The sequence below is a fragment of the Telopea speciosissima genome, chromosome 8 (genome assembly GCF_018873765.1).
Source record: "Telopea speciosissima isolate NSW1024214 ecotype Mountain lineage chromosome 8, Tspe_v1, whole genome shotgun sequence".
Taxonomy (NCBI): Eukaryota; Viridiplantae; Streptophyta; class Magnoliopsida; order Proteales; family Proteaceae; genus Telopea; species Telopea speciosissima.
In genome coordinates, this window is record NC_057923.1 from 1,485,812 (window position 1) to 1,511,483 (window position 25,672).

The 25,672-nt window shown below is 40.0% G+C and overlaps 1 protein-coding gene across 2 annotated transcripts in view; it reads right to left on the bottom strand.

The window, feature by feature from the left end:
* Positions 1-462: 462 nt before the first annotated feature.
* Positions 463-25,672, bottom strand: part of LOC122670862 — a 161,765-nt gene continuing 136,555 nt past the window's right edge. For both annotated transcript variants that reach the window (XM_043867874.1, XM_043867873.1), the window contains 6 exons: positions 12,903-13,307; positions 10,065-10,157; positions 9,818-9,961; positions 7,209-7,316; positions 641-692; positions 463-564 (listed from right to left, as the gene is read on the bottom strand). In XM_043867874.1, coding sequence (XP_043723809.1) covers positions 533-564; positions 641-692; positions 7,209-7,316; positions 9,818-9,961; positions 10,065-10,157; positions 12,903-13,307 — 834 coding nt within the window. In that variant the 3' untranslated portion in view covers positions 463-532. The remainder of the gene's footprint in view (positions 565-640; positions 693-7,208; positions 7,317-9,817; positions 9,962-10,064; positions 10,158-12,902; positions 13,308-25,672) is intronic.

Here is a 25,672-nt window from a genome sequence, read left to right on the forward strand (position 1 = left end):
ACAAATTACATGTTGTTGCCAAGAATAATGCAAGGTGATTTGGAATTTCAACAACGTCGGCTGTCAGTGATCCTTCTTCCACAATGGAACTTAAACTGCTACGATGATTACACACAATACACACACACAACAGCCAACATTGAAGAAATCACAAAATTATACACATTTGGCAGAGTCAAACTTGTTGTCCATCACAGATCAATCAGTGCTGACTCCCAAAAATTTAGAATAGGACGATTGCATACTACATAACCTGTATGTAGCTTTGGCAAGACAACAATAGAAATGTAGAGCTGCTTTGGTTTGTTTAGCACATCTGTATCCTACAATAAGGTAGATTTAGGCTGAGAACATAATACAGGATCATATGCATCTATCTCATGTATTATCTTACATAAACTGTTCTAAATACCCCCAGCCACCTTTCATTAGTTCAGCTAGTAGTTGCACACCTCTTGAACTTCACCGTCTACTGCCTGTATTCTCTACATAAACTGTTTTAAATATCGCCAGCTGCCTTTCATTAGTTCAGTTAGTAGTCACACAGCTCTTGAACTTCACCATCTGAAGAAGTAAAATTTGTGTTAACGTTTCAGGATATCATTAATAAAACTTCAGACATAGGGTTCAGCGGCCTCACCAACGAGGTTCACAGCCAAGTTTGCTTGGGCATCAGCCTCCCAATTAGCATCCTTAACCAAGACGAAAAGATATATGAGCCACACAAAAACGCAGATGAACATGAAAAACACAGCTGAATCAAAACCAGACAAGCATAATAACATCTCAATGAAACAAGTCCGCTTCCCCACTGGGTCTCTTGTACCGCTAATGGATCAATATTCTTACATAGAAAAGAAAGCAACTAAAGTCAACAGTTAAAAAAAATATGGGACGCAAAAGATCAACACCAACACACTGAAAACAAACTAACAATGAGCAACTTGTAGAAACTGTAACCTATTCAAGATCCAAAAAACACAATAAACAGAGAGCAATCAATCACACAACAACGCAAGGATTTACGTGGTTCAGCAAGGTGCCTATGTCCACAGAAAGATGAGAGCAGTTTTCACTAACAATGGAGAAAGAGTTACAATATGTCTTACTCATGCCTCCCCGTGTTTACAAAGAATTCCCAGTAAACCTAATAACACCCCATCGCAACAATTTATAGGGATAAAAAGAGAGACAAACTTCCAATAATACCCCCCATGTAAACCCTAAAAATGTCCTACAGGCTTCTAATGGCCCTTTGGAGGCAGCCCACAACCTAATCCATAGAATACAAGACATCAACTCTCAATAATCTCCACCTTGGCTTGGATTCTGCAAAGCTCCCATGAAGATAGCCTATAAATCTGTTTATCCCCGAATAGACACTGAATTTTGTCACCCTAAAAAACCCTCCACACAATGATGAATCGAGTCCGGCATTGCTCTCAGAAATCATACGATGAAAAGTGACTGTTTCACCCCTGGGGTAATTTGGGTGCTCTAATCTCCTCAAATTAACCAAAACTTCTAGGATAGGTGTGTTCTATCATTTTGCACCTGAATCTAGCCTTTCATGTGAAGATGACGTCGTTTGGCCACTATTTCATCAAAATTATTATTGTGCAGGTCCCCTGCTTTGGGTGCGGTTTTGACAGTGTTGCCAGCTGAAGTTGCATCAGTTCTCCACATCATTGGATAGTGCTTGGAAAAACCATTCCTTATGTTGACTCCATCATTAATACTACTGTTTAAGTATATGTATATCGAGCTCCTAGGGTTAGAGAGTATCTTGATTAGAATATTCCTTATTCTAATTGAGATACCTAGCTCCTAGGTGACTCACTTTATGATTATAATTAGGTGTTAGCTAGTCCTAGTCTTAGTTGGTTTCCTAGTATGTTTCTAATTTTGTTTCTATGATTCCTACTAGGATTAGGAATCTTTGGTTGTACTTTGGATTCATATATAAATAAAAGTTTGTGAGAGGGACTGACTAGTTCGATCCAACATAACATCAGTCCTGTTCTCTCTTCTCCACCCTCTCGGCATTGGTTCTCTTGTGTTTATTTTGTTACATGGTATCAGAGCACAACCAATAGTTGGTTGTTGAATCAGATTCTGGTCTGAAGGTCTTCTCAAGCTTCTCTTAAAGGGGTGCAGCACCCTATGCTGCATACTGTTACAGATTAAACCCTAGATGTAGTTTTCAATTGAAAACTAGGGTTTTATTACTTACCAAGTTCAATTGAAGATCATTACTACCTTGCTTTTGATTCATTTCAGTGGATCCTCATTGAAGACTGCAGATTCAGTGGATTCTCCCATTCTCAGTGTAGCAGAGATGACAACGTTGAGATGAATGTGTAGCAAAACTAGGAAGGATAAAGTAAGGAATAACCATATTACAGCTGGGTCGGGAGTAGGCCTGATTCATGATAAGCTTTGAGAGAATCGCTTGAGGTGGCATGGCCATGTTCAATAGAGGCCTTGGGATGCCCTAGTACAGAGGAGTGGTTTGATTCAGATTGAGGGAACAAAAAGAGCCAGGGGCAGCCCTAAAATAACCATAAGAGAAGTGGTGAGGAAAGACATGCTTAGCTTAGGCCTCATATCATGTATGACTTTGAAAAGAGCTGATTGGAGAGCAAGGATCTAGTTGGGCTAAGGCTCTGTTGTTGTTGGAAATCTCTCATTCAAGAGTTGGGGGTTTTCAGTTGCTAAACCTCTGAAGATGTATTGTGATAATCAAGCTACAAATTAAATTACCAGTATCTCAGGCGATCAACTTGGCAATATATTCACTAAGGTGTTGTTCCGGCCTGTGTTTCTTAATGGTTGTTCCAAGTTGGGTATGGGAGATATATATACTCTAGCTTGAGGGGGAGGGTTTTTGTGTATTGTGGGATTATGCCGAGTAGTTGAGTTGTAATTAGTTTGTGATTTCCTTTTAGTTATTTCCTTCTACTGTAATGAGACTTACTCTTAGTAGGAAACCTACTAAGAGTTGGTTACCTGGTAATATAAAGGAAGGGTCTAGTCCATGATAGAAAGAAAATTCCTATCGTGGCTCTAGCTCTCCCTCTCTCTTCTCCATCGTACTCACTCACTTCTTCTTCCTCTTTCTCTTGCTGGTTTACATATTTGGTATTATTAATGTAATTCTAGATAGGTGTAATACCAACTAGAACCAGAACCAGGATCTGCTAGGGTTTAGCATAATCAGCTAGGGCAGAATGGGTGAAATAATCAGATTAGGGTTAGGGTTTAGAGAAGTTTAGGGTTTGATAGTAGGGTTAGGGTAAGTTGATGTGGGGAAATCTTCCAGTGAGGGTCCTGGGATGTTTTGATGAAGTTCGGTATGTAAACTTGAATGGGCAGTGGAATAGGTTTAGGGTTTATGGATTTTTGAAAAGGGAATAATGTAGAAATCTAGGGTTTATAATGGGAGGTTAGGGCAGGGTCTTGGATCGAGTTTCCCTAAGAGTGTGAGGGAGATTCGGTCCAAGTTTGGTCTGTTCCTGATGGTGGATTTAAGCTGGGCAGAGTTTAGGTTATGAATGGCTGTCTAGAGATGAAGGGTTGTTAGGGTTAGGTTAGAGGATTAGGAGAAGAAGGTTTTGGGGTTTGGGATGTTTACTTACTTGCTGAATGAAGGATCCTGGGACTTGCAACAAATTCCAGCAACTGTACTTGAAGGTTTCAATACTCGGCTGTAGCAGAACTTGAACAAACTGGAGTGTATTCAAAGGAGAGAGACAGTGACAGCCTCACCTTCACAGCCTATCTCAGGACAGTGGATGCATAAAAACAAATTTTCTTATTCATAAATCGTGGGAGGCTCAATTGAGCTCTTACATATATATAGCCTTAAGGCTGGAAAGAAAACAAACTCTAACTATGACTCCAAACATGACTAGGACTCAAAACAGAACTAGGAATGCTACTAGGACTTCTAATTTAGGATTCAACTTGCACTAGGAATTCTAAACTAGAATTACAACTCAATAAAAAGATTAAATAAAAACAGCAATATAAATCGCGGGTGTAGGGAATCCCCCTACACCTACTCATGGCTACTCCTGCTGGTGTAGGGAAGAATCCCTACACCGGTGGATGGCTTTAGACAGTCAGTTTACATCAATTATGATACAAATATGAACTAAGATAACTCACTGACAACCAATTAAGGGGAGGGGGGAAGAGGAAAACATGCTACAGTATGAATAAACTCCACAGGCCACCAGAGTACAGATAATCTCCATTTCAATGTCATAGTCATTATGTGCACACTGTAGATTCAGAAACCTCACATTTGTTTAGAACATATAAGTATATAAGTCCTTCCCATGATTCTTTTAGGAAGCTATTAAATTTGCACAATACCAAGCCATCAGATAATATAGAGAGTTTCCACTCAATACTATTATTAACTGGATTGGCAAAGCAAAAGGAAAAACCATCTAACTATCCGATTGACCTAGCACCTGAAGATTGGCTTTTTTCCACAACAGATCTAGTAGATCGTGTAATGATATTTAGAAAGAAGCATCTACTTTCCATAAACATGCTTAGACAGAAACTATCGATTCCTGGGCAAAACACTGGTCATGATTGTGAAATTCCCAATAAATTTAAACTTTTTGGAACTTGTGTGATTTCAGGTTCCAGCTTTGAGTCTATGGTGGCATCGATGCTATGGGCTGCATCGGTCGAGGATACAGATGAATCTCTCGACACTCCTATGGAGGATTCCAGGGATTCTTCCCAACTTGCCCTTCTGGAGTCAGAGGACCCCTGTGGAACCCCACACCGGAGTTACTTGTGTCGGATTTACTGCCTGGAGGCTATGCAGAACCTCTCCCTTAATTAAACTCGATGTAAGTATAATTTAAATGTATTTTATAGTGTTATGTATGACCAACTAGAGTTATAGGGGTATTTTGGTCAATTTACCTCTGTGGGACCCACGTCCCCAGTGGGGAATCCTATTCATAACATTTACCCGTATTCGGATTATCCCTGATGTCATATGACATCATTATATATTTAGAACAAGATTATCGGTACGAAATTCTAATTAAAATCTGTTTTAAAATCTATTTTAGAATCTGATTTTTAACTTAACTAAACAAACAGCCCTTAAATAGTCCACTATATATATAAAACCCATTCTTAAAAATCACTATTCACAATTCTAAAGACTTGGAGAGAAAACGATTCAGCTTGGGAACCTTAGAGAAGAAGAAAAGAGAAGGAAAAGAAGGAAGAAGGGAGCTCTATACTTGGGGCTTTGGTTTGGTAATTGAAATTGAAGCTTGGGAACCTCTATAGGAGACTTTATTGCACAAGACTTGGGCTGTCTTCATCTTTGCTCACTGCTGTAACAAGGTAAGCCATGAAATTCTGCAATTCCCACTTCTATCTTCTCCATTCTTCATCCCTAATGCCTCCTAGTCCCTATTCAGCCATTAAAACTTAAAATTGGTAAGTCTAATTGACCATCTACAGTATATAATTACTATTTTGAACCAAATACTGGTTCAGACTTACCTGTGACCTGAATTTCCCACTTTAGGAACCCAAATCCTAGCTGAATTGATCAAATTAATTATCCCTATTTGGGTAATTGTAATCAAACAACTAATTAGCACAAATTAATTATGATATTTGAAATTAAAACATGTATCAAGGTTGACCCACCTTAAATATAGTCTGAAACATGAAATTGGTTGCCGGATGCAATTGCAGGCCTAGGGCCGGATGTCTGGCCCTGTATCCCCCTGAATCCAGCTGCTCCTTTTTGTGCCCCTGCTGCCCTAGTATCTTGGGGTTTGCCCTTAGCTTCTATTTGAACCTAATGGATGTTGTTTGTATGTGATTTAGGGCTGTAATTCCTGTATTTTCTCTATCTTGACTGGATCTTTTGGAAAGTATTTGGCTAGGACTAGTCTACTGTATAGGTAAGGGAATTTTGATTTTAATTTTTGGTGTGTTCATCACTTTAATTTGCTGTTGTTCTGAATGCCATGTCATGCATCATCAAAACTACTCAGATGCATATAGTTTCTTAACTTGTATTTATTGCACTAGAATCTGCAGGTGAACTAGGCTACATTGGCATCTTGCATTGCATTGATATTTATTGTTATTGTGAATTATTGATGGTGAAGTACTGTACTTTTATAATTCAGCTATCCACACATGTGCCATCATGAATAGATTGCACTGGGCTAGATTGTATATCATTACCCAGTACTACGTCCCTTACCAATAGGGGAAGAGGTGTTGGACAACCCGTGGTACAGCCAAAGGGTATGCCAGGGTACCATTCACTGTCCCATGTTAGCGTGCGTACTCCGCTGTGGGAATAAACAGTAGGGTTGGTCTTTGGGGGTCTGCTAGGGGCTGCCTAGTGTCATGCCTGAACTGGCGGGTCCTCATCGTGGTAGAATGGTTTCGCTTGGGTGACCGACGTTTGGTTATGTGTTTCTGGGACCGAGGTTAGCATCTATCACAGTAGTACTTATACCTCATAAGACTTAGTATCCATTTTAGGAGCATGCTAGATTAGAACATGCATCATGAATTATTATGTTTGTTTGCATGCATTCCCTTGCTGGGCTCAGTGGAGAGCTCATCCCCGTGGATATCCTTATTTTTCTTATAGATGAAGCTACTCTCGTTGCTGCTAGTGTTTCTGTGGGGATTCCTCCTACTCAGGACTCTCCTGCTGCTCATGGAGTTGATACTCCTCTCCTGGTTGAGCACGATGCTTCGTGTTCCTGCGATGACTGCGCGTTCTCTTGATCCTCCAGAATGATCAGGCTCTTTCTTCCTCTTTTGTTATAACACTTTTGTAGTAATTATTGTATATAGTCTTTTTGGGCCTTTGAGTTACTCCTTTTGTGAATCACCAATGTAACTCTCTTGTACATAAATGTTCATATAAATATAACTGTTATCACTAGTTCGTCTTTATCACTGTCTTATTGCCTTATTTAATTGCTTCTGCTGCATTTAAATTCTGATTATTATGAATGAAATTGCGAATAGAGTACTGCAGTTGCGATCCTGGTGGGTTGGTTGGATGTCTGAGATATCCAGTCACACTTGGCCCTTATAAACCAGGCCGGGGTGTGACAATGATTATCAAGGATCATCGAGAAAATTAATATATTAGACTTTAAGAGTAAAAGGAGAGAATTAATTACCCGGGCAATATAGTATATATGGAAAGATGAAAACTTATCCTTTAGCTCCTTGGCCTCATTACACAACTTGGACATGCTTGGGTTCTTGGTTTTCCATTGACCCTCGACCTGTACCAGAAAGAAAATTCAGTAATAAGAACTGAAACTTTGCAACTAATGCTGATCCCAGTAGAATGAAAATAGTAGTGCATCTACATTTTTTAAACAGTAAGTCGTAATGGTTAAATATTTAGGATGTTTTAAGAGTTCTAAAATTGAAACAGGAGTTCCCAGATGAAAGTTAGGGGGGGAGGGGGAGGGGGAGGGGGAGTGGTAGGGGGAACCATAACCAATCACCATTCCAAAATTGAAGCCGACTGTGACAGAAAAGTAGATAAAGAACAAACTGATCACCACAATCACTTCTCTAGTGGAAAGCTGGCTGGAATCGAACCATAGCCTCACAAAAACACCATCCACTAGGTTAAAGTTAATAAAGTAATCAGATATGTACTTGGACACTATTTGAGATTATTATTATTTATTAGTGCCATCAACAGCGTGCTTTCTTCTTTTCACTTCTCTCTTTCTCCTCTTCTTCTTCATAGATTCTGGTTTATTATATTAGATTTTGTTTCATGGTTTAGCCATTGGATCCTTTCAATCTTGGAGGATTTCTCCTTCTAATTGATCATTACACTCAACCACAGTATATCATGAAGATCGGATTTATTGATGTGGCAATTTTAGGATTTCTCATTGATGCTGTATACGAGTGGTGTATAACTGCTTCTGATATTTTAGCTTATCATAGTTGTCAAGGCAGTGGAGTGGTGCCTAAGCACGTAGATGACAAAGCGCCTGCCCAAGCGTTGCCTAGGCAACCAAGGCGCCCAAGTGTTATTTTTTATTTCCCCTGTTCTAACATTATTTAGTATGCTACAATATATACCTTGTATCATCAAAAATCAACATTAAGCCACATCATATCATATAAATCAAAATTAAGTCGCATAAAATCATCAAAAATCAATATTAAGCCACATCAAGTCATCAAAAATCAACATAGAACTAGAAGACAGCAGAACTGAAGAAGCAAGCTATTGGAAGTTTGAAACAATCAAAACATACATTTGGTTTATACTATTCTTAGAAAATATGATCTTATCTATAAGTAACTAAACTGCTCTCGATTTAGAGAACTGTTCTTGTTCTCTACAACTCGTGTTGTTGCTGGTCATGGGCTTTTACAACTGATATAATTATCAAATTTGGTTCTGCTGGTTATGTCTGTTCTAGTTGTTCCAAGCTAGAGCCCAGGATTTATTTATGCCCCAGCTTGAGGAGTGTTAAAATATTAGTGTCAGTTTATGGAGTTAAGTACATGACGGTTCCTTGAGGGGTGTTTTGGGTAGTAGTTTGTTATTTTACTTAATGTCGGTTCTAGTGGTGGACCCAAATTGTAATTCTTTTTTTTTTTAATCATAATAAATAGATCACCCCATCCACAGTTTGAGTGTTCTACTCACTCTCAAACTGTGGCCAGTGTTTTTCCCTTCTCTCATCTTCTCTCTCTCTCTCTCTCATTTCTCTTCTTCTTTCTAGATTTTGGTTGGTGATATTTGATTTTGCTACAGACACAACAGCAGTGTCAATGCAGAATCTATTCAAGATTGATCAGATCCTTAAAATCCTAGGAAATCAGTGTTGGGATATTTTGTAATGCTACTTTTCCAGTTAGGGGGCTATTTGTAATTCTTCAAAAGTATTGTCATTAATGCCATTAGGGTAATTGTCCTTACTTTTAATTATGCAAAATTTATATTATAAATAAACATGCTGCTGTACGGCTAGACTAGATCTAATCTAGTCTAGCCGTACGGACAGCCTTTTTTCTCTTCTTCTTGTCTCTTTTCTCTTATACGTTTGCAGATACTGGTTTCAGTTCTTGGATTTGTCACAATAATAAAAGCTAAACTTGATAGAAACAGCTTCAATAAGGCCAAAAGTCAACAGCTTTAAGTTCAATTGCTGTCATCAGCACCTCCTGGAAGATCCATAAGCAGTTTATTATAAAAAAATATAAAAATAAAAATCTAAGCTTAGAGTGAAGTGATGATCAAAGATCATCTGCTAACCCAATAGGATTAGGCACAGCTTGGTGGGCATGACATAAATTTCCATACAGAGAACATCATATTTAAATGCAAAATATATGCCAGGATTCCTTCTCAGGAATTTTAAATTTTCAAAAGTAGATAATATGTTGTGTAATTTTAACCTTCTTAATCACATAACCCATAACTCACAAGATATGGCTGTACAATCCAGCAATCATTAAAAAAGCATGTCCAAGATAACCCTTTATCAAAAAAAAATTCAGAAAAATAATGCATTCCAATAATAAAAACTAAATAGAAAAGAAATAAAATCAAATGACGGAAGTGTAATCTGACATTCACAAGAAAAACCTTTTTCCCCAAGTATTATTTACAAGCAAAGAAATGACGGTCATTAAAATCCTACAAATACTCTTGTACACTTGAATAGTTTCACATTGTTGGCCGGGTGCATAATAAATTGGTTGTTAGATAACAAAAAAAAAATCAAATAGCTAGAAAATGACAAACCTGCTTACAAACCAGTTGGGAGTCACCTCGGGCATGAATTTGTGTATACCCTTTCTTAAGAGCATATTTCAATCCCAAAATCAAAGCTCGATACTCAGCAACATTATTGGTAGCAACGCCCACTCCTTCACGTAATCGACATACCTTCACAAGATGAAAGTTTTGACAGCTGAAAATGGTGCTCGAGGAATATTTTCAAATATATTTCTTGGAGAAAAACAAAAGTTGTGTCCTAGGTAATGCATACGATACTTCCATCCTCGGCTCGTAGTACAGCTCCAGCACCAGCTTGACCTGGATTTCCTTTTGAAGCACCATCAAACTCAAGAATACATGAGAGCTGTGCATCATATGCATGGAAGTCAGATTTTTTAGTTCACCAAAAAGGCTCAATAAAAGGAATGCAAATACAGCAAAAATCAGCTCTGGAAAGTTTCAGGCACTTAGACTGATATCACTGGACAAAAATTCTATATTCACATTAGTCAAATTAACAATTGCCATTAAAATTAAAATAAATTGCCGATAAAAATGTACACTTTATACAAGGGTAATCTAATAGATGACCGATATTTGAGTGAATACCAAAAAAGAAGAGGAATGCCAGAGGTTCCATGTTACTGGCGATGTAGATATCTTCACCATTACCATACAACATTTGGTCAACTAAATAAACTCATCTTACAAAAATTTAGACAATGACAAGAGGAGACATAACAAAATCTGGCAGCTTTGTTGGGATAAAACACCAACTTGTCATGCATTAAATCCAAATACAAACTGATGAGGCCATATTTGTCTCCGTACCTGGGGCAATTTGCAGTAAAAGTTGGTTGAAGAAAACTAGTTTACTGTGTATTCAGAAGTGCATTCTGCTTGGATAAGGATTGATTGAAAGACATCATCACAATGCATGCAAGCGTCTCCAGCTTTGGAAAGGCAAACTTCTCTCCTATGCTGGTAGGCTTGAATGCATTAGATCGGTTCTCCAATCATCTTACATTTATTGGTCTGGGATTTTTGGCCTTCCTAAATCTACCATTAAAGCCATGGAGAACCTCTTCTGTGCTTTCCTCTGGAATGGGAAAGAAACCTTCAAATTCCTCCATCTAGTTAGCTGGAAAACCATTTGCCTTCCCATATCTGTAGGAGGCCTTGGCATCCGCCGTATTCGCGACTCCAATACTACGAGTATTCTGAAGCTTATTTGGAAAATCTCCTCTAAGGATGACTCCATTTGGGTTCATTGGGTTTACTCCCATCTCCTCAAAAAATGACTCCATTTGGACCGTCCCCATCCCTTCGGATTCCTCCTGGGTCTGGTGCAAACCTCCTCCTCCGTCCCTTGGCGCTTAGAGCCACTTCCTCTACTATCGTTGATGGATCCTCCATCTCCCTTTGGATTGACCCTTGACACCCTAATGGGGTCCTCTATAAATTTTTTGGGGCTAGATCTATTTACTCATCTGGCATCCCCAAATCTGCCCCCCTCTCCTCCATTATCTCTCAAGGTTCTTAGTCCCCCCACCCCTCTTCCCCTCATCCTCTCCCAGATCTGGCATTCCCTTCCCCCCCCCCCCCGGCAACTCATGCGGACAAGGTTACTTGGCTCCCCTCCCCAAATGGCCTTTTTAGCTTTAGATCCGCTTGGAACTTTGTTAGGACTCATGCCCCTACTATCCTTTGGCACAAGCTAGTCTGGTTCAAAGGTCACATACCCTGCCAATCCGCCATAGCGTCATGGCCTGGAGAACCCTTAACCTTGCTTTCCCACCCAAGCCTTCCTCTTCCACCGAAGAATCCCTGTTTCCCCTTCTTGTATCTTTTGTTGGAGCAGTTCCGAAGACATTGACCACCTCTTCTTTGCTTGCCCCTTTTCCTCTACCATATGGAAAAAATCCCTATTGTTTATTTGGCCTCGCAGCAGGAGACCCCTCTCCTTTGCTAGAGAGTGGCTATGGCTGCTCATGACTTTACCTGGCTGTTCTATCTACGACACTGTTGGCAAGCTTGTGTTTGGCGCCGCTCTTTACCATATTTGGATGGAGGGGAACCTTAGGAGATGGACCTCCAATTCTCGGTCTTTCGACTCGATTTGGAAAGCCATCTCTTCGGATGTCTCATCGAAGCTGAGTTTTCTCCCTCAAAAGCCTTTTTTTGACTCCCCAAGGAACATGCATATTGTTGATTTCTGGGGTTTAGATAGTGCTCTTTTACGGCCCCATTCCTCCCTCCTAGTTTGGTCTGGGGTTAGTTTCTTCCCCCCCCCCTCTCTCCTTTCCTTTGTATATTCCCCCCCTCTTTTCCTCTTGCTTTGGTAATAGATTTTTTATTCACCAAAAAAAAAAAAAAAAAACATTTAAAATCCACAGTTTTTTAAATAAGAATTTTCTACAACTTCCTAGTATTTTGACGTAGTAGGGAACTACTGGAATTACAAAACAATATAATTTAAATAACTTTTATTTTGAAACTACAGAACAATTAAGGGTTCAAGTGTACTGCTTAATTCTGATAATATTTGACAGCTACGGGTTCAGGTCTCCTGGTTTACAATTATTTGGGATTTTACAACATCACAACTCAACCCAGTTGAGTCAATTCAACTCAACAAAGCCTTACCCAACTAAATAGGGTCAGCTACAAGAATCCTCTTTCACCATTCAACTCTATTTATTGTTAAATTTCACAATAAATATTTTAAAAGATACAGAAGAGTACGTTGTGAAATTTTAAATGTTTCAAACAGATTCAAATTTGGAGAGAGCCCGACAGCCCAAGGCCTGGATTGTGCCCCACTTTGGGGGTCCTGGGACAAAATGAGTCCCAGAGTTTGACCAGCCAAGTCAAACAAAAGCTCCAGGCCCTTATACTCTGTGCTAGGCTTGTTTTGGTTCCAACGTGGCCCGACAAATTGCTACTCTAATCCTACCAGAGCATATTGAAATAAGGGATATCCATCCAGTAACTTGTTTTAAACCATGTACAACCCTAACAAAATTCCTTAACTGATGAGATAAGAATGTCAATACAATGATCGAGCAACCATGATGGCATTTAAACAATAAATTATGCAATACCTCACCTTTACCCACTTGAAGGAAGCCCCAGGTGACCCAGAGCAATCCTTCTGACTCTGCCTTACTTTACCAGACTGGGTACTTTCCACAAGTTTGGCATCAGATTCAGCACTGCTACATTTATTTAACCTCAGACTTTCCACCGGTAGAAAATAAGCATCGAGAACCCTAGAACCCAATCCATTTGTTTCCACTGTCATACCACATTCTTTGGACAAAGGTTTCTTTGGCGACCCAGAGGGTAACATTCTCTCTAGTTTACTGCCTCCCAGATCTTTGATTGAGTCATTAACTTCCTGAGCATTTGACACTGATCGCAAACTGAAAGCATTGGTTTCCTCTAAACAGATAGAATTTGCAGGCTTTTGGGGAGAATCCAGAAATTGGTAGAAACTGCAAGCACCCTGCCCCTGAAATGATCTCAAGATATACTTCAATCAGAAAACAAAGATGAGAAAAAAGCAAAACAAAAAATATAAAAGCTATCTTCAATAAAATACTGATATCCAACGACGTTAAATGGTGAAACAAATCTGTAGTTGCAGCTTGAAAGGAGCTAAGTCAATAATAACATATGGATTAGAGACCTAATATCCACAAAATTGAATGTTTTCAAGAATCAAAACCCATAAATTCAAGGAGACCAAGACCATCATGGACTGTACAAAGAATTTATTCCATCAGGACAACTCTTACATTTCTAAATTTTCGAGATGGGGAGACTAACAAAAAAAAAAAAATCCCTCATATTGCTTTCAGTATCTATTCTCACAACTTCAAACCTAACTTGTCGCTTTGATCCCAATCTACGACAATGCAATTTTTGCATATTTTAATTGCAAAACATGTGAAATAAATATGGAAAGACAAAAATAACCACGTCAAAATTATTTGCAATTTTAGAAGCCTGTTTGATATCACATTATCTCATGATAAGTCGATCATCAGAAGCCATGTGAATGTGACAAATTGGTGATAGCAAGGCCCTAAGTATGACAGAATTTGTCAAAGCCATTATTAGGTATTATCAGTTCCAGCATTTGCCAATAGCGAATAAGAAATTGCCTACATATACCACTCTCAAATGAAGCCGGCTCCCTAATCCACGAATCATGTTTTTGCCCAACTGGTGGTGGATGGGGGGAACAGGTGCTTCTTGCCTGGGTTTGGAGCTCAGTGCATTTTTGCCTGTGAAATCCAAATGGAAGATTGGTTGGAGTTGTTGACTTCAGGGTTGCTTTTAAGAATCCTTGACCAAAACAGTGATTGTTTTGTTACTTATTTGTCACTTCCATTATTTTTCTTTGCCAGCCTGTAGAGGGGTAATTTAAGAGTTAGTCAAAGACTAGCCTTTGTTCACAAATTCTTTCATAGATGATCATAGTCGACGTAACTTTTTGAAAACAAATAAATTGGTCAATTTTTCTATGGACCTAACTAATATGCCAAAACAGTAGGATGGAATGTCTTTGGCAGCAAACATCCCCGATGGCCCTTAGATTGGCAGCATGCGGCTCTTTTCAAGCTTCCTACACTTCTTTCATTCTACTCCACATAAGCCTGCAGTACTTCCGAGTATGGCCCTGATTTACTGGGCTATCCTCTTTCCTCTTACTTTCATTTCTCACTTTTCTTATCTTTTTTTTTTTCCTCTTACTTTCCTTTCCACTTGTGAGGATCTCATTTTTTTTCTACTTTGTTTTGTTTGGAAGGATCCATGTAGCTGACCCCATTTAGTTGGGATAAGGCTGAGTTGTTGTTGTTGTATTTGATTAATATGATTAATTAAGTAAATCCTATTATTAAGGGGATTAATGAGGGATTAAAGCTTGGAAACAGCCTCTTTAGAAACAGAGGTAAGGCTGCGTACATTTGACCCTCCCCAGACCCTGCTAAATGCGGGAGCCTTGTGCACTGGGTACAGCCTTTTAATGAGGGATTAAAGGTGGCATAGCATTATTGGACCATGTGTCTGTTCAGTTTTAGAAAGGAAGGAGAAGAAGAAGAAGAGAGGAAAAGAGAAGAGCAAACACGGTTTGTGTTTAATCTGTTGTGTCTCAAACAAGAGACAAACTTGCTTATATTGAAAAGAATAATAAATTACACAGGGGCCCCTGACCTTATACAAATAACAGAAGAAACATAAAATACATGGGGTTATGTACAAGAATACCCCTTAAACTCCTATTCTTAACACTCCCCCTCAAGCTGGGTGGTATATGTCATACATACCCAGCTTGTTCAATAAACAGTCAAAGTGATGAGTGCTAAGTCCTTTGGTGAAGATGTCAGCCACTTGTTCATTTGTCTTCACTAAAGGGGTGCAGATGGTCTTTGACTCAATCTTTTCCTTGATAAGATCTTAGTCCTGTCATGTTGCACTGGGTTGTGGGCAATACTTATGGCTGCCTTGTTGTCACAATATAAACTCATAGGTTTAACAGTCTCAAATCCCAATTCTTGAACAAGTCGCTTCAGCCACAAGATTTCACACACTCCGTTAGCCATGGCTCTAAATTCTACCTCAGCGCTCGACCTAGCCACCACAGGTTGCTTCTTACTTCTCCAAGTAACCAAATTTCCACCAACAAAAGTACAGTATCCTGAAGTGGATCTTCGATCAGAAATAGATCCAGCCCAGTCAGCATCAGTGTATGCTTCAATCCTCAAGTGACCATTTCTAGAGAAGAGAAGACCTTTTCCAGGGCATGACTTTAAATATCTGAGGATCTTATAAACTGCATCAAGATGTCCCATTTTGGGTGCATGCATAAACTGACTTACCACGCCGACAGCATAGGCTATGTCAGGTCGGGTAAGGGAAAGATAGATTAGCTTGCCTACTAATCTCTGATATTTTTCAGCATCTACAAGAGGTTCACCACAATCTTCTCCTAGTTTGTGATTCCGATCAATAGGGGAGGAGGCTGGTTTACACCCTAAATACCCTGTCTCTGTAAGTAGATCAAGGACAAACTTCCTCTGACAAACATTGATCCCTTGCTTGGATCTTGAAACTTCAATCCCCAGAAAATACTTCAATGGACCAAGATCTTTGATCTCAATTGCCGAGCCAAGTAAAGTTTAAGCTTTGAGATTTCAGCCTCACTGTTTCCCGTGACCACAATGTCATCAACATATACAATAAGAGCTGTAATAGTGCTGCCCTTCCTTTGTATAAACAAAGTGTGATCGGCTTGACTTTGGGTGTATCCATTTTGTAGGATAGCTTGTCTAAACCTCTCAAACCAAGCCTTAGGAGATTGTTTAAGGCCATAAAGAGCCTTCCTAAGATGACACACTTTTCCATTGCCACTAAGATGCTTGAACCCAGGAGGAGAGTGCATGTAGACTTCTTCTTCTAAGTCACCATGTAAGAAAGCATTCTTTACATCAAGCTGGTATAATGGCCAATCAAGATTTGCAGCCATTGAGAGGAGTACCCGAATGGAGTTATGCTTGGCCACTGGAGCAAAGGTTTCCTGATAATCAATGCCATACACCTGGGTATAGCCCTTAGCAACCAGTCTCGCCTTGTATCTCTCTACAGTACCATCAGACTTGAACTTGACTGTGAATACCCATCTGCATCCAACAGGAACTCTCCCCTTTGGGAGTTCAACAAGATCCCAAGTGTGGTTCTTCTCAAGGGCCACCATCTCGGTATTCATTGCTTCTCTCCATTTTGGATCAGCCATGGCCTCTGCTACATTCTTAGGAATAGAGATGGAGGAGATAGCCACTGTGAAGGCAACACCTGTAGGGGAGATAGAATCATAGGAGACAAACTTGGCAATGGTATTAGTACAAGCTCGAGTTCCTTTGCGGTGAGCAATAGGAAGATCTGGTCCTTTTTGGGGTATTATTTATGTTATTTAATGTGTTAAGTTTATACTGGCTGTGTGGGTTTAGTCCCACATTGCCTAGCTTACTTTATTTTGTAACTTCCCCTCTATTATAAATAGAGGGTTCTTTCTATCATTAATATAAGCCATTCCATTATTTTATTCCCTCTCTTTGACCCACGGTTCAACCAACAAGAAGGAATACCTGTCTCAATGGATGGAGGCTCAAGATGAGGAGACGAAGGAGGATTTTGGCAGGTCTTCTTTATAGGAAGCCATGAAGGAGGATTTCTCTTGTCCTTTGTATACACAAGTAGCTCCCCTTGTTCTCTGTTCACCTGTGCACTCGGAGACTCCCCCTCAACAACAGTATCCTCAGAACTTTTCTTTCCCTTGTCAATCTGAAATGGAGAAATAGGGACGAGAGAGGAGGAAGGAAAGGATACAAACTCAGGAGCTTATTCAACTTTACCACCACGACACTCCCCCTGAAGAGGTGACTGAAAATACGGGATGGTTTCAAAGAGAGACATCTTTGGAGATAAGCCACCGACGGGTAGGAGGGTGATAACATGTGTAGTCTTTGGAGGTAGAGGAATACCCAAGAAAGAGGCACGTCAAGGACTTAGGATCCAATTTAGTGCGGGCAGATTTGCTAATATGGACATAGCAGATGCAACCAAAGACCCTTGGGGGAAGGGAGAAAGAAGAAGAATGTGAGGGTAAGACCTCAAGAGGTACTCTGAAGTTCAAGACACTGGAGGGCATATGATTGATAAGAAAGACCGCAGTGAGTAAGGCATCGGACCAAAAGGTTTTTGGAACATGCATTGTAAACCAAAGAGACCGGGCTACTTCCAGCAGGTGGCGGTTTTTTCTTTCAGCAACCCCATTTTGTTGAGGGGTATCAACACAAGCCACCTGGTGGATAATGCCATGGTCAGAAAAAAAGGACTCCAAACCACCATACATATACTCTCCACCTTTATCAGAACGGACAATCTGAATACGAGTTTGAAACTGAGTATACATCACCTCATAAAAGTGTTTAAACGCAGCATAGACATCACTCTTTTGTTTCAAAGACAAACCCAAGTAACTCGAGAGAAGTCATCAATAAAGGAGACAAAGTAGCGGAAGCCAAGTAAAGAAGTAACAGGGGAAGGACCCCAAACATCAGTATGAACAATGTGAAAAGGTGAAATAGATCTATTACTAGAAGATGGATAAACTGTCTTACAACTTTTTGCAAAAAGACAAGGTTCACAATGAAAAACATGATTGACAGGAAAAGAGGTAAATAAATGTGGCAACATTTTTCTCATAACAGAAAAAGAAGGATGTCCCAAACGTTGATGCCAAAGCAAAATATCCTCTTGTGTACATCCGCCATGTTGCCTACACACATAAGATTGAGCTGTCGTCACAGGGGAAGCACAAGTATCCAGAACATATAATCCATTAGTCTCACGTCCACTGCCAATCACCCTCTTCGTCACCAAATCTTGAAAGAGACAATGGGTAGGAAAAAAGGTGACAAAGCAGTTCAAAGATTTAGTCAATTGGCTAACGAAAAGAAGATTAGTAGCAAAGTTGGGAACATGAAAGACAGACTTCAAAGGAATAAATGGAGTAACTTGGATATCTCCCTTACCCGAGATGAAAGAAAGGGAACCATCAACAATTTTTACCTTATCTTTTCCAGAACAAACAAAGTAGGAATTAAAGAGCTAAGACCTACCAGTCATGTGATCTGTGGCCCTGAGTCAATGACCGAGGGAGTGGTGCCAGAAGAGGTAGAGATCTGTAGAGCAGTGGAAGTAGTGATAGCAGCAGAGGAGGATCCATCCAATTGTGCTACAATCCGACGAAAAACTGCTATGTCTTCATTGGAGAGGGAGGATGGATCAGACTCATGAACCCCAACATGGGCTTTAGGCCCATTCTTCTTCTGTCCTTTCTGTCCTCCAGATGCAGTAGAGGATGGCTTCCCATGAAGATCCCAACAAAACTCCTTCTCATGCCCAGACTTGCCACAATAGTCACAGGAGAATCGACCTTTACCAGCCCCCTTAGTGAAGGGAGGACGGTCCTGTGGAGTGGATGAAACAAGAGCAGAACGCTCAACAGTGGGAGTGGTCTCCATAGCACCTCTACGGGTCTCCTCACTCTGTAAATAACCACACACCTCCTCCAGGGAGGGAAGACTTGGTTGGCCAAGTATCTGTACCCTTAAGGGTTCAAACACAGAGTTAAGACCTCTAAGAAGGAACAGGACCCTCTCCTCCTCCAACAACTGATGCACTTTAGGCTCATCAACAGGACACAGTTGGAGATCTCTGTAGTGATCATACTCCTCCCAAAGTCCTACAACAAGGCTATAGTACTCAGAGATACTTTTGTCACCCTGGCGTAGGCTAACAATCTGTTGGAGAAGTTGATAAACCTTTGTAGAGTCCCCCACACTATCAAAAATACGAGCAACACTATCCCAAATATCTTTGGCAGTCTCCTTGCTCATAAACCTTCTTCCAATCTCCAGCTTCATTGAAAAAATGAGCCGAGTCATCACAAGGGAGTTGTCAGTTTCCCATTTGGAGTAACCTGGGTCAGCAGAGGAAGGGGCCTCAAAGCTCCCAAATATATATCCCAACTTCCTCCTACTCCGAAGAATGAGCTTCATTAACCGTGACCAATCCAAGTAATTATTACTGTCAAGCTTGACAATGGGAAGCTGGACATTTGGATTCTCATATAAGGGGAGTGAGAGGCAAGGCTGCTGCAATAGTTGGGAGTTCAGATGTCTCAACAGTTTTTTCACCCATTGTGGCTTCAAAGCAAACACTCCCAACAGTTTTTTCACCCATTGTGGCTTCAAAGCAAACACTTGGGAGAAGCAACCAACAGCACCTCAAGCAAGAACAGTTGGTTCCCAAGAAACAGCAGAAAAAAACAGAGACAAACTAGACCAAAAAACTTGAAATAACTTGTAGAACTTCACACAAGCATCAAACAGCAGCGGAGTAAAAAGGAATAATCTTCCCTACCAAGAAACGATAGTAGGTAGCCCAAAAAAACTCCCAAACAAAGCTCTATTGAAGAGCTATGGCCAATCCCACACTCTGGCTGGCAGAAAAAAAGGCAGAATAGTCCTGGCCGAGATTCACTCCTGTCCCTTGGATGCTCCCAAATGGCTTGAGATGACACAATGGGAAGAAAGGTGACCTCCAAACGAAACTAGAGCACTTGGTTGCTCTCCATTTGGATTAGAAACAAGAGAGAAACAGATCTGGGAAGAACCGTAGGTTTGAGTTCAAACTCCGGCAACAACCAAGAGGAGAAACCAACTCTTAGCCTACTAAACACCCTTCTAACACCTTCAAACTCCAGGAAGAGTGAGCTCTGATACCATGTTCAGTTTTAGAAAGGAAGAAGAAGAAGAAGAAGAGAGGAAAAGAGAAGAGCAAATACGGTTTATGTTTAATCTGTTGTGTCTCAAACAAGAGACAAACTTGCTTATATTGAAAAGAATAATAAATTACACAGGGGCCCCTGGCCTTATACAAATAATAGAAGAAACATAAAATACATGGGATTATGTACAAGAATACCCCTTAAACTCCTATTCTTAACAATGTCCTACTTCAGGGTTACCACATGGTGCATGGAGAGGATGAGGTGGTGGCATGGTTAGTAGCCACATGGCATAAGGTTGAGCTGTAACCAAGGGTCAGCCATTTTGTTTGACCAAGTTTAAACAACCACCATTTGCATGGCCAAGGTGGTGGTGGCATTGGAGAGCCAGTCTAGGAGGACGAGATGGCAAAAATTGAGTTACAGCCACATGGTTGAGGAGGTGGCCTTGGGAGACATCATATGCATGCCTAGGAGCATAGTTCGAAATTTCATCTCGTCTCGCCATTTCGGGCTGGTCGAGATTTCCGAATATTTTGAAATTTCAGCGAAATATGGTATTTTTTCTCCCATATTTCGGCACTCCATCTTGGCGGGTTTTTGGCTATATTAAGGCTTGATACTTCATTTACACCCTTATTTAAGCTAAATAAAAACATTTAAACCTTCACATTGCAAAAAAATGAACTCAAAGTGGTGTTTTGGGTTTGTACCCTTGATTGACAGTATACAGTCGGACCCCGATGTATAAATAATTAAATATACATTGTATAAGTGCTAAAAGACATAATAAGAAATTTATACAAAGTAATGAAACAAAAATAAAGTCAAATGTAGCTTTCTTTTTATTTTTTTATTTTTATAACCCGAATATTACTTGGGACCCGGGTAAGCCCCTAGACTTTATTTATATCCAAAAAAAAATAAGGAATCAAAGAATACAAAAGGGGGGGACATGCCGCCTTACCCCACACCCAAACTCAAACTCGCTCAATCACTCTCTTAGGGACGTTCCCCTTACAATCAAGAACTGCTAGACCCTAAAGACCGGCATTCCTGCTTTGTCTTCTCTAATAATACCAGCACAGCCTCCGCCAAGCAGACTACCTTGGTGGAAGGTGAAAGACGATCCTGTACCACAAGCATGGTTAGCCCGCCAATCCGCCGCTCTATTGCTTTCCCGAAATGCAAATGATACCGTAGCCTGCATCAGTGAAATCAATCCCAAGACCTCTCGAAGCCAGTACCATCCCTTCCACAAGTTACATCTCTGTAGATTGACTATACTGACCGTGGTTTCCGAATCTGAGTTTACTATCACCTCCGTAAAGCCAAGCTCCTTACAAAGCCGCAGACCATCCATGAGTGCCCTGAGTTCAGCTATGGAGTTGGTGCATTCCCCATAGAATTTTGCAAAGGCTGCCAGCACCTCTCCAGTCATGTTCATGATCACCCCTCCCCCACCACCAAGTCCGGGGTTCCCTTTGCTGGCCCCATCCACATTAAGCTTAACTGAACGAAATGGGGGACACCAATAGATAGGAAGCGGCTGATTCAGCTTTGCAGCTGGGACCTTCATCCCAAAGCATTGTAGGATCAAGGTATTCCTCCTGGACTCTAGCCTGCCAATCTTGGTGGGCATCTGCATTTCACAAACCCAATCTTTGATGTGCTTAATAATGGTATGGGCACTGCGGGCCCTCTCCCCATGCCTTCTGTTGTTCCTCTCTTTCCAGAGCTCCCAAACAATCAAACTAGGTATTATTCTGATGATGTATTGGCTAAGGTTTTTGCTGCTCCCTGACTCCTGCCAAAGCACCATCCGGCTTCTAACATCCTAAAAGGGCAAGAAGGGTATGTCAAGTAGCTGTGAAAAATAGGCCCAGACCTTGGTAGCCGTGCCACCAGGGCCCAAACAGTGATTTGTCGTTTCCCTCTGAGGCTGTCCACAACAATTGCACCTAGAGGCCAATGGGATGCCTAGGGCCATCAGAGAATCGTCAGTGGGGATCTTGCCCATCAATAGCTGCCACGAGAAAAAGGCTACCTTCGGGGGCACCGTTTGGTTCCAAGTCCATTTCGCAAAGGCCATACCAGCTGCCGTGTGCCGTACCTCGTTCCAAGCCGATCTAGTAGAGAATCGACCATCACTCGCCGGAGTCCAAACCAAAACATCATCTTTGTCTGAAAGCACAAAATTCCCATGAGTGATGCTGTTCCTTACTTCCTCAGAATCGATAAGGTCTAAAATATCCTCCCTCCAATTCCCCAACTCATTAACCGCATCGTTGACACAGATTCAGACTCACCAGCAGCCCATTATCCACAAAATCAATCAATGGGCCAACCCCCACCCAATTATCTAACCAGAAGCAGATATTGCCAGCCCCAAGCAGCCACCTCGATCTCTCCAGCACGAACCCCTTGAACTCCAAAGTCTTGCGCCAAGATATAGAGCCAGCCCCAACAGGGCCCGCAAGTGACACGTGAATATTTTTGAAGTATTTGGCTCTGAACAAATCACCCCATGTAGCCTTTAGTTTAAACTTTAAACTCATAAAATCACAAGTGCATTAGTTCGTCATAACTCATAAACTCCATAGTAGTCAATAGTTCAATACTCAATAGTCAATACACAAAGTCATAACTCACAAGTCACAACGCACAACTGTCATAAAACAAATCCTAGTAATAATTGCTATGCCTTCCTGGATCGACCCCACTCATGCTCCACTGGAGTCGACGTCCATTGCTCTCTGTCTGAAGGACATACATGGACCACGGTATTTAATTGATCCCCATCCAATTTATATTACCCCTAATTTTTCCTATTTTTCTTGTAGGAAAATCAATTTTTTAAATTAAAAAATTTTAAAAATAAAATACATATGGAAAAAAAAATTCGACACCGTGAGGTTGTAGATTAGCCTATGGTGTCTAACATATAATAATATCATCACCATCCAACAAGTATTGAACATAGTATTTTCAAAAAAAATAATTTTAGAGAAAAAAAATTACCTTAAACAGTGAAAAATCCTTCACAAATGTGCTAGGAGGTGTTTCTGACGTGTTTCCAGCGATGATCCGTCGAAAATGATGAAGAACAAGTTGGAAGAAGCCTGGAACTATGCTTGGAAGAGTGGAAGACAAAAAAAAAGAGGACCAAAAGAGAATCTCTGCAAAGTCTTAGTCGAAATTTCGACCGAGATTTTGTTTTTATAGCCAACCCTTTAAAGAATCACGTGATGGTTTGTAACATTTCGGTGACATACCGAAATATACCAAAATGTCATAAAATGTCGACTTTTTTCATTTCGTATGGTCATCTCATCTCGATAGTGTCGAGATTTCCAAAATATGCCGATATATCGGCGATATATCGCAAAATTTTGAACCATGCCTAGGAGGAGGTGGCTGATATGTGGCAGCCACAAGGAGAGGGAGGTTGGTGGCATAAGTGGACTGCCACATGGTGCTGAGAAGAAGGATGAGGTGGCAGCTGTTTAATGTAGGATGACATGTAGCACAAGAAGGTAAAGGTGGTTGGAAGCATAGTTCGAGAACTCGCGAGATCTCGGCGAGTTTTTCGGTTTTTTGAGAAACCGAGACGAGTTGGCATACGAGTTGCAAAAGTGCAACAACTCGACCGAGATCTCGAGATCTCGGATCTCACCAAGTTCTCGAGATCTCGAGAATCTCGACCTAAACTCCTTTATATGAGTGCCAGATCTCGAGATCTTGCTGGAAAATCTTGGTATACAGACACCTATCTATGCAAACCTTAGTATACAAACACTTATTTAGGCTAGGAACTAAGACAGACACTTATTTATGCCTAATATCATTTGAGTAAATGATTTTGTATTTCATTTACTTAAGATATTATTCATAAATAAGCAGATACCCCCCTATTTGAATCCAACAAAAATAGTTAAAAACTCAAATTCCGAAAGGAAAAAAAGTCAACCCCCTAGTTCAAGAACAAAAACTGGATTTTTGGCAGTAGGTGCAATTTTCAACTTTTTAGTGTTGGGGTTTTTCTCAAATCTAAAAATTCCATAAATCTTAATATTGTAAAACATTGCTAAAAACCAAAAGTGCGGTAAAATATTCATTTGTTTTGATGTCTGAGAAAATATTTTCATTCAGAGCGATTTTGACAGCATTCGTGCACACCAAATTAAGTTTGACCGGTACATAACTCCTATTTGGACTTTGATTTTGCAAAATCTGATAGTGCCATTGTGTTTAAATGGCCTAAGATAGGCTGAATACCAAGTTTTAGACACAAACTAGGTCTAAAATCCACCGAGTTGAGGCTTCGAGTAAAAAAAAAATATGCACCAACTCGGCGAGATCTCAACTCGACTCGGTTTTTCAAGGGACCGAATTGGTACCGAGTTCCGAGTTTTAGTACCTTGGTTGGAAGCGCTTTGACCAAGTTATTATCCTAAGTCAGCCCAGGTTCATATGGTGGAAACATTTCAGTGTTGCTGGTTTGCTCTGCTCTGTTGAGTTTTCTGCTGGCTTAGAGAAAAGAAGAAAAGAAGAAGAAAGAAAAAACAGAAGGTAAAGGGATTGAGGATTATTGATGGGTACTGAATTGAGAGTGTAATTAAATGGATGCTGATGGAACTTTGTTGCTGAAACCAAAGAAAGAAGAGCAGGAAGCTTAGAGGATTGCTGTGTTACCTAGTCAATTTGTTAGAAAGAAGGGAAAGAAGATTAAAGAAGGGGAAAAGAATTCAGAGTTCTAAGTGAGGAGCGTACCTGATTTTCCAAGGTGTTCTTGATTAAAGGTGAGGGATCATATGCTGTAATGTACTATAATTATACAAATGTGTGTTTATATTTATGAGGAAATATTATAAGAATGTTTATATTTAATTCAGTTTCATATGATTTAATAGCTTTATGTTGAAAATGTGAGGGATTCATTATGTGTTGTTATATGTTTGTATCATCGATTGAATATGTATATGAGTATTGAGAGGGACTCATATGTATATGGTTGTATGTATTTGTATATTGGTATGACTGGTTACTGTTGATTTACATAGCCATACATGTATGAGTAGAATGATGTGAGGGGGATATCTAAGTACTGTTTTATAATTGAATAAAAGAGTTATGAAGGATTATATGTATGTAGATGAATATGGATGTGAAGGAACATGGATATGTATTATATGATGTGATATACATGAATGAATCAATGAATGATATGAGGAAAATATGTATGATATCATTTTCTTAATGATTAAATGAGGGAAACATGGTTATTGAATGATGGTTGTATAGTAGTATATATATGAAGTGGTATGTTATTAGAATGTTACCTAATATGTATAGAAGTATGTATGTAAAGAATGTAAAGAATACAAGTATCACAGATGGATATGTTACATACTTAAAGATTATGAGAAGAATATGTGTTTTTAATAATGAGATGAGATATTCTTAAATGTTCTTTGAATGCAATGTAATGTTTGAGCTAGTATGAATTGTTATAT